At 43.7% G+C, this 19,195-nt stretch overlaps 1 protein-coding gene and 1 pseudogene across 2 annotated transcripts in view; one reads left to right on the top strand and one right to left on the bottom strand.

Moving 5' to 3' along the window:
• Vps53 (VPS53 subunit of GARP complex) overlaps window positions 1-19,195 on the bottom strand; it is a 131,249-nt gene that overhangs the window by 87,061 nt on the left and 24,993 nt on the right. For both annotated transcript variants that reach the window (XM_021176885.3, XM_029483685.2), the window contains exons 5-7: window positions 6,515-6,601; window positions 4,591-4,706; window positions 2,861-2,980 (exon numbers count right to left, since the gene is read on the bottom strand). In XM_021176885.3, coding sequence (XP_021032544.1) covers window positions 2,861-2,980; window positions 4,591-4,706; window positions 6,515-6,601 — 323 coding nt within the window. The remainder of the gene's footprint in view (window positions 1-2,860; window positions 2,981-4,590; window positions 4,707-6,514; window positions 6,602-19,195) is intronic.
• Window positions 10,018-10,603, top strand: LOC147001457 (large ribosomal subunit protein eL29 pseudogene; annotated as a pseudogene).

Here is a 19,195-nt window from a genome sequence, read left to right as displayed (position 1 = left end):
CTAAACACACACATGGGCATACCTACAGATGCAGGTCACACATGGTGCACACAATCTAAAAGCCAGATAAAATATAAGGAAAGACAGGAAATGATAGACACCAGGAGCAGTGGGAGTTCTAAAGGGAACCTCTAGATGTGTCTGGCTCCAGTCACAGTAATGTGGATGCCAGAAGCTGTGCTGCTTTCTTACCCTAAATGCTCAGCCTTGCACTGATTTGGCCCCTTGGGTCTGTGAGTCTCAGCAGTGGTCTGAGAGTTATCAGTATTTAAGAAAATCAGGCGCCTGGCAAGTCATCTGCCAGCTCCTGCAGGTCTGGCCCCAGGAACCTTAGGAAAGCTATGTGGTACCCTTAAACACAATATCCCTCCTCTCCTCAATAGCAGGTGGTAATGATTTCTGATCAGGGTAATAGAGAACATATAATAATAATAAATAATAATAACAATAAAAATTTTAAATCCCACCAAAAAATATGAACCTTCAGCTGAGACTCACCAACATCTGAGTGCTACTACCAAGACTCAACACGCTGAAGACCTTACACCACAGGACAGACACACAGGCAACCCAGAGCCTTCAGAGATACTAACAGTTTTGAATCTCTGAGAGATTTCAGAGGATATTATGCCCCTGAGGAAAGAATCATCTAGATATTTTAGAAATTAAAACCCACTGTTTCAGTAAAAATTCTTAATAGCTGGGCCAAAGAACGGAGTGGGCAGCAGTGAAGAACAAGGTAGAACTGGAAGACTGAGCTCACAACTCAGAAAGCAGCCCCGAAGGATGAGGCAGCAGGTCACAAGTCACAATGTTCGTGTATAGGAGCTCCAAAACAAGAGAACAAAGGAAACAAATCCCAAATACCACTCTAAGAAAGAAGTAAAAGAAAACAGTTTATTAGAACTTAAGAAATCTGAGTCAGGTATGGTGGCACACACTTTTCATCCCAGCATTCAGGAAGCAGAGGCAGGCAGATCTCTGAGCAAGCTCCAGAAAGCCAGGACTGTACAGTGAGACCAAGTCTCAAAACCAAACCAACCAAACAAACACCAACCAACCAAACAAACAAACAAACAACAAAATACTGCACAGAGGAAATATAAATGGTCAATCATCAGTTACTGAGGAAATTAAAATTAAAGGAAGCAGACCTCTAGAGACTTCCATCTACCAGATGGACTAAAATAAAAATCAGCAATACCACATTTGTTCAAGGCATGGAGCAATGGGTACTCTCGCACTTCAAGATGGTATTGTGAATCTACAAAGCTTGTGGGGGAGTAAATGAGTTGTGGTTATTACAATTTTAAATGCATTTTTAAATTTAAAGGTTTTAAATCTACTTGCACACATGTGAGAAGAGGTATGTCTTAAGAATCAGAGTAAGGCTCCAGGGACATGAAGACAGCAAACTAGCCTGGGACATGCTATCCTATGGTAGTCCACACAAGGAATGAGGGAGTTCTATAGCTCACCATAAGTGCAGAGGAGGCAGTGTAGAGGAGAACAAGCTAGTAGCAGTTACTCCTTCTAGGAAGTGCAATAGGATTGGAAATGTAGCTAAGAGAACTGAGATGTACTTGTTTATTTATTTTTTTGTCTTTTTCTTTGTTAGTATTTTGAAAGAAGGTCTCATTATAAATCCTTGGCTAGACTCAAACTCAAAGCAGTTCTCTAACTCAACTTCCTGAGTGCTGGGATTACAGATGTAAGCCATTCACATCCAGTTTAGACTTTTTAAATAGAAGAAATTGTGTATTTATGCTACTTGTATAATTACATAAAGAAAACAAAGGATAGACATGTGTGGCAGGCAGGCCTTCCTACGAGGCAGAATGAAAAAGTGCAGCTGGGGGCCAGAAAGGGTAAGGATTCTTAGATTTTTCTTTCTGTGGTTATCTCTAATAGAAAAGGCCAAAAGCACTGAACTCACTCTCCCATCCCTTCTTCAGAATCCTCTTTTTCCTCCTAAGAACCTTCTCACTGGATCTGAACCTAGAACCAAAGCTTAAGGGTATGGCCTGGAGAGATGGCTCAGCAGTTAAGAGCACTGACTGCTCTTCCAGAGGTCCTGAGTTCAATTCCCAGCAACCACAGGGTGGCTCACAGCCATCTGTAATGAGATCTGATGCCCTCTTCTCATGTGTCTGAAGACAGCTATAGTGTACTCATACAGGGAAACCTCAAGGATGGTAGAAAGAAAGCATACGATCAAAGAGAAACTCCTCCCTGTAATGTTTGACACCCGTGTGTCTAAAGCCTGCCACAGCATCCATCCACCCCACATGCAGCCTTCACCAATGTGCTATTGACATTCATCAGAGGAAAAGGGAAGAAATGTGTTTTTCCTCTTGACTCTCAGTGGCTTTGTGATGTCACGTGGCTTCAAAGGCTCAGTTCTCTTGGTGCTTTCATCCTTAGAGCTCAACAGTCCTACTATGAGAAAGCCTGAGAAACCCATGAGGACAACATGGATCTCAGTCCATAGGCTAGCTGAGTTCTCAGCTGACAGTGAACATCATTTACTAGCTATGGTAGCCAGCTCCTCTGGTTCCATCTTCAGCTGCCTTAACTGATGGTGTCTGGAGCAGAGAAGAAATATTACCCAAGCCTGGCCAAGTCTTATGATCAAAATAACTATTTTAAACCAACAGTTCTGTAGACAATGGAGAGTTGTGCACACACATACATACACATGAGTGTACTAGTTGACTTGGGTAGGCTGCAAAGACAAGGTAAAGGGCACTGTAGGGTGAGGTCACATAGCATCTGCAGCTGCTTCCTAGAATAAGGTGGGAGAAAGCATGCAGCACCATCTTTCCTTATGGAAAGACCATTGTCTGCGAGGACATCTTACCTTTCAGAAAGCTGTCGGATCTGTGGGATTCCCATGTATTTGTGAAAGTGCTCCAGAACATTCATTACACCCTGAAGGAGATTAGCAACTTCTCCATACTGTCTGCGCCTGGTCATGGCTCTGGAAGGACAGAAGTTGAGACGTAGTCACTGAAGAGACAAGATAGAAGACGTGGGACGACTTACGAGACCCAGATATCTCTGAAGACACAAGATAGCAGGTGTAGGATGATCTACGAGAGCTAGATTTAGTGTAAGTCCTGGGGAAGGAAAAAGATTAGGATTTAGCTCCAACTCTCAAGGTGACATCATTTAGTAATGGGAGTGTCAAGTAAAACATTTAACTAACAGCAAGAGAGTAAAGTATGGTCTAAATAATATTGTAAACTATAGCCACAGGGCACAAAAGTGTGTGTGTGTGTGTTGTGTGCACGTGCACATGCTCAGTGGGTGGCAGAGGGGACTGGGAAGACTATGGGTTTGAGCTGGGCACTGCATGAAGAAAAGGATTTTGAGATAATGTTGTATAAGATATCACTGACGATTGTGGTGCACAGAAAAGGATGATTGTTCGTGATTCCAAGTTAACTATCACATTTAGTTTTAAGATAATGATAAACAACGGCATCTGAGATGACAACTTGCCCTACTCCTAAGGGTAGTGAAGCTTAAATAAACGATGCTGATAAAATCAAGTTATACATGGTAACTAGTACAAACTAGTAGGTCTACACTGGCTTTCCCATTAAATGTGTAATTCCCTTATAAAACATTTCAAGGAGCGGCTCAAGGTCAAACCATGGTACCCCACTGCCATCTTGACAAAGTGTCCCATGGGAAGGAGGAAGGGAGATGGTTCTTGCAGTCCCATTTGCTAGCTGCCCTGGATGATCACTCTTCCAATGGACTAGGGCTCCTCTGCCACCCATTGTATGCCCAGCAGCAGCTAGGAATGATACAACCTCTCCTCCTTCCTTCTGGGCATCCTTCATTCTTGCCAGACTTGCATGTCTGTGAAGATGGCAGGCCTGTACACATGAGAAATTCCACTAGGACTAAAGCAGGGGGAATCGGCCTGAGACCCATTGCAGTAGGAAGCTGGGGTGGTAGGGCAGGAGGATTTGAAACACTGTTTCAAGGTAAATGGCCAGGGACTTCTTTTAATACTCTTTCTAAATGTGCTACACAAAGAACTACAATCTTAAAAACATAGGTTTAAGAAAAAAGTGGGTTAAAGTGTATGACAAAGATTTGTTTAGAAATGGTCTCTTTGGTGAAATGAAACTCAGCCCAATAGAAGAAGGGATACTTGCCAAGGCAGAGGCCCTAGAGAGTGACTGGGGATGAGTCACTCTGTCTGACTTTCTGGTCTAGATCTACCACATGAGACGACACATTTTTCAGGGTCATTCTCATGGGCTTTCTGTGTTCCTCAGGTTGCCTGTCCTTTTTTTTTTTTTTTAAACTAAGACAGATTGTCTGCTGCAGTTCTGGGGATGGAAGCCAGGGCTGTGGGCATGTCAAGCAGGTATTCTGCCTGCCACTGGGCTACATCCCCATCTCTTTTGTTAAATTGTGAACACCAAAAGTGACTGAACACTTGTGGTCAGTGTTCCAAACATGGAGAGGATGGTGAGGCTGGCTCGGCTGGGAAGTGAGTAACTCTGAAGCCACTGTCCTCATGTAGAGCATTTCCCGTGGGCCCTGTGAGAGGTCACACTGCTTACTTACTCCAGGGAGTCCACCCCGCCTGCCAGCATGTGCAGGTGGTTCAGGGTCGTGATTGACGTGGTCAGGTGGCGCTTGGCGTGATCTAACTGCTTAATATCTCGGGTGATCTCTTTCACCTACACATTGAAAAGAAAACAGGGAAAGGGTGAGAAATCTTTAAACCCTCCTTCAAGTCACTCTACAAGAAAATCAGATATAAAGTCATTTAAAACAACCTCAGGTTAGCCCCTAAGAAAAAGTATAAATACTCTCATAATACAAAATTAAAATAACTTATAATAATTAGCCCCTTTCATGTTTTATTTGCTTATTTCTTTTTTTAAATATACATTTGGGCTGGGTGTGTTCATTCATGCCTTTAATTCATGAGGTAGATGCAGGCAGATCTCTGGAGTCCAAGGCCAGCCTGGTCTTCAATAGTGAGTTTCACCAGCCAGTGTTATGCAGAAATGCAATCTTTTGTTGTTGTTGTTGTTGTTGTTGTTGCTGTTGTTGTTGTTATTTGTTTGTTTTCAAGACAGGGTTTCGCTATGTAGCCTTGGCTGTCCTGGAACTTGCTCTGTAGACTAAGCTGGCCTCAAACAGAGCTCCACCTGCCTCTGCCCACCAAGTGCTTGTATTAAAGGTGTATATTACTACCACCACCTGGTGAGAGAGACTATCTTTAAAGAAAAAGAAAAAAGGAAAATAGAAAAGATTCATTTTTATTATTTTATGTGTATGTGAGTACACTGGTGCCCAAAAAAGGCCAGAACTGGGCACTGGATGCCCTGGTGCTGGAGTTAAGTTGGTTGTAAGCAGCAGCCTAATGTGAGTGCTGTCCAAACTAGGTCCCTTACAAGAGCAGCAAGTACTCTTACTGTTGAGTCATCTCCCCAGTTTCTTTTTATTTATTTAAGGATCGTCTCTGCACAGCCTCCCCAGTGCTGAGTCACAGGCACATACCATGCCTGACTATCATCTAGGAGGCTTTAACAAACCACTTGTTTGCTCTATGTGTATGGATGTTTTGCCTGCATATATGTCTGTGTACCATTGTGTGCCTAGAAGGGGACATCAGAGTCCCTAGAACTGCAGTTACAGAGGGTTGCAAAGAGGGAACACAATCTCAAACAGCAGCTTAGAAACATAACATTATTGCTGAGCATAAAAGCTGAGTACAACCACTGAATGTTTAAAAGGCAAAGGCAAGTGGATATCTGTGAGTTCAAGGCCAGCCCTATATACACTGAGTTCAAGGTCAGGGATACATAGTAAAACCCTAAGAGTCAAAACAAACAAAATTAATTACAACAAACTCCAGCAATGTCATCTTCACTAGAGTCATACTGTTTGGTGGCATATATTGTACTCCTGCAAAAAAATGCAGACCCTTAGGTACTCTGCTCAGATCCCTTGTAAAGCAGATACTGTTTCATACTGAGAAAACTGTCATTTAGATGCATCTCATGACTTAGAATCTCAGCCCAGAAACCCAGTGTAGCCTAGTGGCACCAGAGGAGCAGCTGTGGTGAAGGCTGGCTCCCTGGTCAGCAGGGTCTTGGGAGCACATCACTACAAAGAGTAGGAACTAAAGAAGACTGGGTGCATGCATCCTGGGCATGGTACCCCCACCCCAGAGTCAGAACCAGCATTAGTGTGCTGTGTACCAGACTACAACTCAAATATTTTAACTGTGAAACATGTTACAGACATGCTGAAGAATGGCATCCAAAATGACCAGGAAACGATTTTCTAGGAAAACCAATTGTTTCCTATTGGAAAGTGGCTGCAAATGTAGGGCAGCAAGGCCAGTGAGTCACCCATGTCTAGCAGCAGTTCCTCTGAGGCAGTCGGGGTACACTCACAGACAGGGGTACATGATTGGCAGACAAGGGAAAGAAGAGCCTGGTAATTACTGGGACTGGATGAAATCTAAACTCACCATTTGTTCCGACTTTTCTGCCTTGTCTTTGATATCCTTGATTTTGCCAAAGAGTTGCTGAATGGCTTTCTGGGCCTCTTCAAGTGCCTATAATAAAAGAAGTAGTTGAAAACCAAGAAGCAAGGAGACGAAGCACTAGTCACGATAATCAGTCTCGGTCTCCCGAAAATTTTGACCAGAAACTCTCTTGATTTGCTGTTCTTACACCTACAGTTTCACTGCACCAGAATAGGAGATAAAGTTTCATGTACGGGCACAAGTGAAGTCTAAAGACTCTTAGTAATATGCATTGTAACATGTAAATTACCTGTCGGGTTTTCTGAGACAAGGTCTCATTATGTAGCCATGGCTGGACTAGCACTCTCTGTAGACTAGGCTGACTTCAAATTTGCAGCAATCCTCCTACCTCTGTTTTTCTCAGTGCTGGGATTATAGGCACATGCTACAATGCTTGGCATAACGTTTTATTTAAAACTAAACCGTTTTCTCTATTTTGGTGATTACTATACTTGTTACTGATAAGAAACAGGATACACATCTGTCTTTCAGTGTGTACACAAACTTTCACACCTGTAAAGGCAGCAGTGGCTCCAAGTTAGAAATGAGGTAAGCGGCTGGGAGTGGTGGTGCACGCCTTTAGTCCCAGCACTCGGGAAACAGAGGCAGGCGGATTTCTGAGTTCGAGGCCAGCCTGGTCTACAAAGTGAGTTCCAGGATAGCCAGAGCTACACAGAGAGACCCTGTCTCGAAAAACCAAAAAAGAAAAAGAAGTGAGGTAAGCTCTGGATACTTGCTGAGATCTGCCTCCTCATCTACATAACGGCTCTAAAACACTGTGCCACTGACTTGTGGCAAATTTTGGACATTTATGGTGTGTTACTTAGAAACCGATGAAATGAAGTCAGAAGGATACATTTGAAGCTAGTAGTAAACCAAATGTTTGCAAGGAACTTAAACCCCACATAGGTGGATGGGACACATTAAAACTGTTATAACCCCCACATCTCCTGTGATGGGGGGACGGGGAGGGAAGAGCACCACAGCTACACACATGGAGAGCTCGTAGACTTTGTGGCCTGTGAAAACCCACAGCAACACAGCTGCTCCGTCACACCAGTCAGAATCTCATTCACTCTTTCAGTCACTCAAGTATGTTCTGATTAGGTGCCTTGGAGGAGAGGAGAGGGAAAGGGAGGGAAGGGGGAGAGAACCAAGCCCTCAGGTACTCCGATGCTCTAGAAGAAAAGAAGGGAGCAAAATGTCACAAGAGAAACCAGCGTCAGCAGAGAGGGCCAAGGATGACTATGTATATCCCAAACCCAAACAAGTGTTTGAGGTGAAGGAGAGTAATCACTCCTTACACCTGATCAAGACAGAGGACCGCCACTGACAAAAGGGAAGATGCTGGAAACTGGGACAAAAGCAGACTATGAGGACATGGTGCAGAGCAGTGATACAAAGCTGGACTGGCAAACAATGGCTGATTGAGCTAGGCATGGTGGCTAATGCTTATAATCATAGCACTTGGGTGCCTGAGGCAGGAGGATTACTAAGAGTTGGAGATGAGCCTGTGCTACTTAGGAAGACCTTTTAAGAGAGAGGGGGGGGGGGGACAAGAAGGAGGAGGAAGAAGAGGAGGAAGAAGGGAGGGAGGGAGGGAGGGAGGTTTGTTGGACTCCAGCACACTATTCTTCTGTAAGTTTTTTGCTATGACTGAGGACGTGTGGAAGAGCAGCAGCAGACGGATGGCAGAATTCTTCTTTTTTTCTTTTTTTCGAGACAGGGTTTCTCTGTTGTAGCCCTGGCTATCCTGGAACTCACTTTGTAGACCAGGCTGCTCTCAAACTCAGAAATCCACTGGATGGCAGAATTCTTGAAGTGAGAGATGCCTGCACACTCTGCCATGTGAACAGTTCAGAAGGGGATATCTGGTTGTGAGGTTCTGGGATAACTGTAGAAGAGGAGGAATTTTTTTATATATATAATATTTTACTTTTTCAGTGCTAAGAATAGAATCCAGGGCTTTTATAAAGCCCCTGATTTAACTAGCTGTGTAACAGTTATACTTACTGAAGGACATGAATATACAAGGCAACTGTCCCAGATTAGCTAGGATAATCCTACTCCCACTAAGAGATGACTGCATCAATGTAACAATAATAAAGTTATTCTTGTTACTATTATTTTAGATTGGCTTGCAATGCTTTGTTCTGTTGAGGCACAATTTCACAGAGCCCAGGCATCCTTAGAACTCACTATGTAGCCTAGGAGAACCTTGAACATTTACTTCTCCTGCCTCTAGTGCCAGGATTACAGACATGTAATTACTACCATGTGGTATTAAAATGTTCTAGGGATCAAAGCCAGAGCTTTACTCCTAGATGCCAGGCTAGCAGTCCACTAACTGAGCCAGTAACTTAAGACATAGTCTCATTATGCAGTAGAGGTTGGTCTCAAACCACGATTCTACCTCAGCTGCCCAATGCAGGGGTCATAGTATGTCTCAGTATAATTATGAATAGCTCCCTCTTGTTCTCAAAAGTGGCTCTGGTGGATATGCAGAGACAGCTCAGCAGTTATGCTCTGGATGCTCTTGCAGAGGACCCAGGTTCAATTCCCAGCACAAACAGGGCAACTCACAACTCACTGCAACTCCAGTTCCAGGTGGTCTGATGCCTTCTTCTCCACCCACATGGTGCACATACATACACATATGTAGGCAAAACACCCATACATATAAAATAAAATTAGAGCAAACATGGCCCTGGTGATGAGTTATATAGCCCTTTACCAAGGGCATCTAGCCAAAGCTATATAGCACAGCTGAAACTGAATAAATCTTTGCCAGATGATTCGATGTCAGTGTTGAGTGGCAGTGCTAAAACTATTCTGCATCAGGGTTAGTGTTCTACTAATCCCCCAACTTCAAGCACAACCTCAAGCTATAAGCAGTGGTTCAAAGTCAACTGCAACATTACACTTAGGTCAGCAGCATCTGCTGGGGTAACTGAGTTTAATGCCAAGGTGCTGCTACAGAAGAGTGGTGGGTACATTCTAAACTCACTGGAGGCTTCCAAGTGCTTTTGAATATGATGTTGAATAGACCATAGAGGCCTTGTAGGCAACAGAGCATTAGGAAAGACTTGCCTTCTTAACCATGGCTTGTATGTGATGTTTAAGGCATGCTATGTTATAGTGACATGCAAAAGGACAGGTTATATACTAAGCACCAAGGCTCGGAGAACGAGCTACTCTCCTGCCACTGAGGACACTGCTTTCCTCTTCCAGAAAACAAGATTCACACAGTCTTCTATTTCACAGACTTCAAGGAAGATAAATGGTCTGCCAAATATTTTTTCAGTCTTTCCTTGTTATGATAATGTACTGACGTGGGTGAAATTGAATGTAATTCATTTCCCAGAGTCAAACTGTTTCCTCTGGAGCATTTGCTCTACAGAGGAAGTCCCTTCTTAACATGCACACATCCTAATATCTGCTATCTGGCCTATAATAGCCAACTGCACCACAAAACAGTTCATACCCGGGGAAAGTGTGCAGTCTATAGAAAGAGAAGATTCTTCTTAAAAAAAAAAAAACAGCCATGGGTTACCATGCAGACATGGCCAAGTCTAAGAACCACACCACACACAACCAGTTCTACTAATGGCACAGAAATGGCATCAAGAAACCCCGCTCACAAAGATACGAATCTCTTAGGGGGTTGACCCCAAGTTCCTGAGGAACGTGCGCTTTGCCAAGAAGCACAACAAGAAAGGCCTGAAGAAGATGCAGGCCAACAATGCAAAGGCAGTGAGTGCATGTACAGAGGCCATCAAGGCCCTTGTGAAGCCTCAGGCCATCAAGCCCAAGATGCCAAGGGGCCCCAGCCGCAGAGTCAGCCACCTGGCTTTCATCGCTCACCCCAAGCTTGGGAAGTGGATTCAAAGCTACATGGCCAATGGTCGTAGACTCTGCCAACCAAAGGCCAAGGTCCAAACCAAGGCGGAGACCGCAGCTCCAGCTAAGGCCCAGGCTTCAGCTACAGCTCATGCTCCCAAAGGTGCAAAGGTCCCTGTGAAGGCCCCATAAAAAAGGCTCCTGCCAATGTGAAGATAGCTGGAGTGCTGGGACACACCAACTACACACTATCTGCAGATGACCAGTGTCCTATGCTGATTTTACACATAAACTTGAGGCAAGATCTGTTAAAAAACAAAACAAAACACTAACATGCACATCCTATATGAATAATCAGAAAATTTGCTGGGAGATTCTAGCTCTATCCCTGGACACTATTTAAATACAGCACTTGCCCATTTCAAACTGGATCCAGATTAAAAACAGAATGAATCACCACGTGTTTCTACTCTGCCAGGTGCCTATGAGTGGATCACTGCTGTGCGGTGGTGGCCTGAACTTGTGGAGTCACTGGACAGCAGTTCCTACTGAGACCCTCTTTGAGAACTCAACACCTGTACTTGGAGACAAAATGACCCACTGACCTTGCCTCTAAGACTCGGCAAACCTATGAGAGCACCCTCATCCTTCTGTGCACCACACACAGTGTGTGCACTTTTCAAGTATCCTGCCTCCTAGGCACACTGAGCAGAATCCCTGCTACACCAGGTCACTGGCATAGGAGAGAAGCAGCAGGGACCTGGCACAGATGCCTCTATTTTCTTCCTGCCCTTCCTGTTTCTTTTCCTACAAGCCAGCCATATGCACATGTGTAGACAGAGGGGCTGGTCCCACAGCAATGCTCCTGATCATTATGCAGTCTGTGGATGAATCTAAGGTGGCTCTAACTGAGCAGATAGCTTTATCAGAGAATTATATTGCTGCTTTCTGGTGAGCCTACAGGCAGTCTTCAGAAACTGATGTGCCATTTGCAACCACTTGTTGTTGCTGTTGATTTTAAAAGATCTTGCATGACTTTGGGTGCTTTTTTTTTTTTGGTTTTTCGAGTCAGGGTTTCTCTGTGTAGCCCTGGCTGTCCTGGAACTCACTTTGTAGACCAGGCCGGCCTCGAACCCAGAAATCCGCCTGCCTCTGCCTCCTGAGTGCTGGGATTAAAGGAGTGCACCACCACACCTGGCTTTTTTTTTTAAACAAACAAACAAACAAACAACAACAACAAAAAAGAACACCTTAAGGTAGTAACCTTTAAGGTCACAGGGAAAAAAAATCCTATTTCCTGCCACTCTGCTGTCATTGCTACCTTACCTTGGCATCTAAATTCTGGTTCCCTTTTCTTTTTTATTGTGGGGGAAAGAAACATGCTTTACTTGATAAAAGCACTGGATCTGAGGGCTCGACCTAAGCCATGTGATCTCTGTCACGCCGCTGACCTCCAGGAGATACAGCTTCATGATCTCTAGAACAGAAATAACAGCGCCCCTTTCCAAAGACTTCTGTAAGGGAGAATCCTGGGATTTGGTGATGAAATCTTTGGAACTGTTGATCCAATATACCCTAACTCCTGCAGGTTCCCTCTCATGGTATTCTTACAGAGTTCCCTATCAAAGGAGCAGTCCCATGATGCAATTCTGGTGTTTCCAGAACTGGAATTGGGAAGGAGAGCTGGAAGGTGTGAAGCTAGGGAAGACTAGACAACAGTAAGCTCTCCAGTGAGGGGAGGAGGCTGGCTTCCTGGGAGAGGCAAAGCCAACACAGAGAGACCAACACACAGGCACTACTCCAGGCCTAAGCCTTGGCTGTTTGACAAGGCCCATGGAGACACTTTCCATGTGCAGTGTTCAACTTCCTTCACAGCAAGCTACACAAGATTCTTTCCATCAATTCTTCCCCCACATTGTGTTTGTTTGTTTAAGACAGTTTAAACTGGGACTTTATCTTTGCAATCTGTAGTCCTAACTGGTCTGAGAGCTATGCTCATAGAAAGGGCTGACTAAACGGCAAATAAGTACATTGCTCCCTGATTTCTCTGATGGAATGCAAAGGTCATCGATGACCTTTATGGAAAGAACTTTGCCAACAAGGTGGTCAAGTCTAGCACCTGCCAGCATCCTGGAAGGACGATGAGGAGAACAGCATCGTCCGAGCATGCTGACAGTCAAGCTTGCTTCAGAAAAACAGTGACTATTTTTTAATTTTTAAAAAAGACTGTGTGCCTGGCTGGGTACAGTGATCAGCTCAGCACTCGGGAGGTTTTAGGAGTAACTCAAGCTTGACACTAGCTTGGACTATGCAGCAAAACCCGACTCCCAAAGCCAAAGGATAATAACAAAACAAACAACAATGAAAACCATCCTACCATAAATAAGATTAAAAAAGAAAGGGGAGAAACTAAGAAAAGTATATTTACTAAGTGGACTGTGCTAGATCGGAAAGAAGCAGCTTAGTAAAGGGAGAAGCCTTCTAAAAGTTTTCAAGGGAAGCCTGTAAGAGACATAAATACGCAGCTGGGCGGTGGTGGCGCTTGGGAGGCAGAGGTAGGAGAATCTTTGAGCTAGAGCCAGCCTGGTCTGATAGAGTGAGTTCCAGTGCAGCTAGAGCTACACAGAGAAACATGTTTTGAAAAAAAGCAAGAGAGAGAGAGAGAGAGAGGAGAGGAGAGGAGAGGAGAGAGGAGAGAGAAGAGAGAAGAGAGAAGACAAAAGAAAAAGAAAAAGAGAGAGAAAAAGAAAGGAAGGAAGAGAAGGAAAGGGAAGGAAAGAAGGAAGAAAGAAATGTAAGTGAGGTTCCCAGCACTCCTGTGAGGAGCTGGGTTTGAACCCCATACCCACATACAAAGCAGAGTGTAGTGCTGTACACATGTAATCCCAGCACCAGAGAAGGGGAAAGAGGAAATCCCCAGGGCTTGCTAGCCAATCTAGCTAAATCTGTAAGTTCCCTGCCTCAAAAAAATAAATCAGGAGATGACAAGATGGCTCAGTAGGTAAAAGCACTTGCTGCCAAGTTTGATAACTTGAGTTTGATCCCCAGAATCTACCAGGTAGACGGAGAGGACGGACTCTCACAACTTCTGATTTCCATGAACTAATTTTTAAAAGAGTGAAGAGCAGCTGAGGAAAATATCCAATGTCAACCTCTAGTTTACACATGTACATGTAGCCGCATTTATACACAAATCTACACACACAGAAAGAGAGAGAAAAAGGGGGGCGTAAATAACTGAAAGAGAAGAATGAAACATGGAGGTTTGGATAAAAGAATCATTCCACAGCATTAGTAAGAGAACCTGGCAAGCGATTCATCTGAGTTCTAAACAGAGGCTCTAATGACATCCACTAACGGTAGAAATATCCAAGTAAGTAGCTTCTATTTATAGAAAGTCCTTTCTGGAACTGTTGGCCACCCTGTTCCATTCAACCATTCAGTGCTGTTGCTATGGAAACGAGGCATCCTCAGCTGGAGCAGAGGTGCTCCAAGAAGCCTCAGCAATAGTACAATGCAGCTTCTTTTCCAGGAAGATGTCCAACAGTTGCAGAGGCTAAAGAACTCTCCCTGTTGCCCCCAGAGCATGACATTGTGTTTCCCTGCAAACTATAACACACTGGGCTAGCAGCATTGGTCAAGGCCCACAGGGCACCCATGAGATAAGAAGTACTGGTGTTCATTCACACTGATTCCTCTGTAGTCCGTTCAGAAATGCAGACTACAAAGGGGTTTTATTTACAGTACAGTTTTCTTTTTTTTTTTTATTAGGTATTTTCCTCAATTACATTTCCAATGCTATCCAAAAAGTCCCCAATACACTCCCCCCCCAGCCCCCCACCCACCCACCCCCACCCCTTGGCCCTGGCATTCCCCTGTACTGGGGCATATAAAGTTGGCAAGTCCAATGGGCCTCTCTTTCCAGTGATGGCCGACTAGGCCATCTTTTGATACAAATGCAGCTAGAGTCAAGAGCTCTGGGGTACTGGTTAGTTCATAATAATGTTTCACCTATGGGGTTGCAGTTCCCTTTAGCTCCTTGGTACAGTACAGTTTTCTTTCCAAGTCTGTGAACCAAAAGAATGTGCTGAGCAAAGGGAGCAGTTCTCACCTTATTTGCTAAAATGCTCTGTTCCACATAAGTTACTTTCATTTGCGATTTCTGCAAACCACATCTACTGAAAAATGTGAACCGATGAGCTTGTTTTTTATTGTTGTTGGGACATGAGCCAGAAGTTAAAATCCTAAGATGAGGTGGGGCACACTCAGCAGTGCCCAACAAGACTAAACATTTACATTTCAAGTTCTGTTTCTATCAGCTATCGCTCACAGCTCAAAACACACTAGCCTTGAACCCGCAGGCATGCCAGAGCATTCTCAAAGCTTCCCTGGATGGAAATGCAACCCTTGTGGGAAGGGCATTCAGAGCAGCCAACCCAATGGCAAAAGAAAAGGAATGCCTAAGAAAAAAGCCTCAGCTGCTTTTGCTGAATAAAAGGTACAGAAATTCAATATTTTAGGAAACAGACACACTGAGAGAACAGCTTGTCCAAGTGTAACAAAGGACGGCTTCCCACAAACAGCCAGACTTCCAGCGCCAAGTCAAATGTTCCTTACTTCATCCCAATTCCCTGTATCTGGACGTCCTGTATAAGGATTTGCTGTGTCCGAGAGACTTCATCTGCCCCTTCCTGTTTCACCTACTCACTTTGGGAGCTGATCCCCATTATTTTAGTATAGCTAGGGGGATGTACTGTGAACAAAGGGCTCTTTGCAGCCTTGGGTTTCACTTGTAGTCGTGTCTCCACTGTGCTGGCAGAGCTATCAGTCACTGCTACTGTTGGGATGCCCACATGCATAAGTTAGTTTCTTGGGCTCTGTAGCAAGGAAGAGTGGCTCCCAGATCTGTTTGTAAGTATTTTTTTTTTTAATTCAAAAGGCAACTGGGAACCAGGACTATAGCTCAAAGGCAGAGTACTTCCCTGGCTTGTTTGAGGCCATATATACAGTACTCATCACCATCAAGAATGAGGAGCTAGAGAGATGGCCAGCAGCTAAGAGCACATGGTGCTCTTGCAGAGGACTCATGTTTGGTTCTCGTGACCATCCGTAACCCCAATTCCAAGGGATTCCACAACCTTTTCTGATATCCAGGGGCACTAGGTACAAATATGGTGCATATACATTTTCAGGCAAAGAACTCATACGCAAGGTGGAAAGAGAGAACTGACTCCTGAAAGTTGCCCTCTGACCTCCATACAGCTGCACTCACACACAGATCATGCATACATACAAGAATAATAACTAATATTAAAAAGTTTTGAGTGTGACAAGAAAACAAGGGGTAGTAATTAGTCTGAGATAGAACAAAGCCCTCTCAATTTACCTCTTCTGCTTTATTTGTATTTATTCATTTATTCATTTAGGTGTGTGTGAGTGCATGTAGTTAGTATATGTGGTATATGCACACGTGAGTGTACATCAGAGGAGGACATTGGGCCATCTTCTCTATCACTCTCTGTTGCAGCCATCCTCTACCCACTACAGCAAGCAAGCACTAGGGTTACAATATGCACATGATCACACAGGATTTTCATATCAGTGCCAGGGATTTGAACTCAGGTCCTCACTCCTACAGAGCAAGTACTCTTACCCACTGAGACACCTCTCCTTTTTTATGCTCTTCTGCTTTATATAACAAAACAAACAAAACAAAACAAAATTGGGATCATCAAATCTTGTTAGTAGGCATATTATAGAAGAAATGTCTCCCTTTTAACCATAGGCACTCAACTATACTGGCCAATACCCACAGTCTGTGAGTCAGAATCATATACCAAAAGCAACCCAGAGTCTTTCCAGGGTCCACAATACAACAGGGAAACAGAAATCAGAATCCGGCCTAGCAGCTGGTGGAGGCAGGGGGCTCCAGGATTCAAGGTCATCCTCAGCTACATAGAAAGTTTGAGGCCAGCCTCGGGTACATGAAACCCTGCCTCAAAAATAAATGAAAATATTAAAAAAAAAAAAAATAGAGTCCTGGCATGTGACCCAACACTACTGAGAGGCTAACAAGTTTCTTGTTGTTTAAAAGCTTTAATAAAGACAACTGTAAAACACCAGACCAATACAGACTAGAAAGCATTGTCTATGGATTTACAGAATTAAATCTCCCCGGAAGAGACCAGGGTGTCTAAGTCAGAGCAAAGGAAATTTTACAGCTTTATTACAGACCCCTGAAAATTGGCCATTATTAATGAAAACATTGATGAACAAACACAGCTGAGCCCATATTGCTCTAAATTCTGTGGCTTAAAGAGGGAAGAAAAACCCAGGCCAAGTTTGTATGTGAAGACAGGGTTTCAGATTCCCACCCATTGTTTTAACACAGCTGAATGACTTCCTGTGTCAAAACCTGAGACCCAGGAAAGCTCTGCCTCTCGGTAGGTAGAATTATTGCCATTTTTTCCGAAGGCAAATCCCTAATCTGAAAGTGGAATTTTCCTTTCAAAGTCTCTAGTTGCTAGCAGTCAAAGCAAGAGTAACAGTTACAATGGTGATGAGTGACACCCTCCTCTTCAGGTGCAGACTCCAGTTTCAGCTCCTAACTGAGTGCTTTCAACGTGGAAATGGAGAGGTAGCAACCATTATGTGGGCATGGCTCAGAAGAAGAATAAAACTTCTCTGTTCCCACTTGGCACACTGGTTTTCTAAAAGTATTTTCAATAATCATGTTGCAGACAAGTGGGAATTATGTTTCTATGGTCAGGAAGGAAACAGCCTGATGGCTGGACTTGTTAACTAAGACAAATGCAGGGTGGTTTTAGCTGGTATGGGGAGAACATCTCTTGTTATTGAAAGCTTAAGCCTGTGTATGGCTTATCTGAAACATAGAGTCTCACATATTAAGTGAAGGCAAAATAGGAAGTATGCTTATATCAATGCACTGAGTTTAAGCCAAAAAAGAAAAAACATTAACATTTTGAACAGTGTGGAAATTGTCTCTAAGGAGATTAAATATTAAGATAAATTATCCAGTAGCTCTACTCTCAAGTATTTACTGAAATAAACTGGAAGAAGGACCCTGAGCAGATGGAAGGAAACCCAATGTGGTGAGTGCACACAAGGTGCTATTACCTAGCAATAACGGTGATAAAGTTCTGCTACACAGCATTAATATAGATGAACATAGCAGATATAATTGTGTAAAGTAGATCAGAAATGAAAGTACAGATATTGTTGGACTCCATTTATTTAGCATATTAGAAAAGGAAAAGCCGGCCTGGTGAGATGGCTCAGTGGGTAAGAGCACCCAACTGCTCTTCGGAAGGTCCAGAGTTCAAATCCCAGCAACCACATGGTGGCTCACAACCATCCGTAACGAGATCTGGCGCCCTCTTCTGGGGTGTCTGAAGACAGCGACAGTGTACTTACATATAATAAATAAATAAATCTATAAAAAAAAAAAAAGAAAAGGAAAAGCCACAGGGAGAGATTATTGGAGGCTATAGGAGCTTCTGCTTAATGAGCAGAATTCCTGCTAGGGATGCATGGGATTCAGAGATCGGTAACACACGCACAGCACTGTGACCACAATTAACACCACAGTACATTATGTTACATACCGTCTATGTATTTTTCAATATTAGCAATCTACTATATCAAAAGATACTGAATAGTATAAAAAGATAGTTTAAACAGATAAATTTCATTGTCTGTACATTCTATCTCAATAAAGCTGTCTAGAATGAAAGGATACGGGGCTGGCAAGAAGGCTTAGAAGACAAAAGTGCTTGGCACACAATTCTGACAACCTAAGCTGGATTTCCCAGTAAAGGTGGATGAAGAAAGTAAACTCTACAAAGTTGTCTCTGACTTCTGTATGAATGCCCCGGTGCACAGCCTGCACTTACAAACACATACCACACATACAGACATGCATTAGTGGATACAAAATGGTTTTTAAGTGTAGTGGTGTGAATGAAGAACCAGAAGTGATGTCTCTGTTTTATCTCTGGAACAGGGCTGTGCCATGTAGCCCAGAGGCCTTGAACTCAAGATTTTACTTCTTCGGCCTCTGAAGTGCTGGGGTCACAGGCATGTGCCACCCCCCACCAGGCCTGCCTCTATATGCCATATTAACTAATTTTAGCAAAAAAAAAAATTAAAGAGGATCATTGAACACATTCCTTACCACTTAGCTCTACTCTCAGGTGAAATTATAAAACAAAACGGCTCAGTGGTTAAGAGCACGCTCTCTGTTCCTGCAGAGGACCCAGGTTTGGTTCTTGGCACCTACTGTCTATAACTCTAGTTCTAGGGAATCCAGCGTCCTCTTCTGACCTCTGAGGGCTCCTGCACACATGGCATAGACACATAAACTCAGTTACACACATATATTCTAAGACCCAGAACCTTATCTGTGAGTCAGCACAAGTGCAGCCACTACTTTAGAAAACTTTAAAGATGTGGCCAATGTGGTATTCAGAAAAAAAGCCTTCCTCTTAATATCATTACTCTCAGGTGACAGAGAGATGGCTTAGTGGGTAAGAGCATTTATTAAACTGGCAGGAGGGCTTGAGTTCAGATCCCAGCACCATGTAAAACGCCAGGCATAGTCACACATGTGCCTGTAACCTCACACTGTGGGGGCAGGACTGGAGGATCACTAGGTTTGCTTGACAGCAACCTTGCTCTAGGTTCAGTAAGGGACCTTGTCTCAAATAAAGTGGAGAGTGATAGAGAACACAGGACAGCCTCCTCTGGCTTCCATATGCCTGTGCA

Source organism: Mus caroli, unplaced genomic scaffold, assembly GCF_978045245.1.
Source record: "Mus caroli unplaced genomic scaffold, Mus_caroli_1 scaffold_13, whole genome shotgun sequence".
NCBI classification, from domain to species: Eukaryota; Metazoa; Chordata; class Mammalia; order Rodentia; family Muridae; genus Mus; species Mus caroli.
Note: the sequence above shows the minus strand (reverse complement) of the source record. Positions and strands in the feature narration are given on the sequence as shown.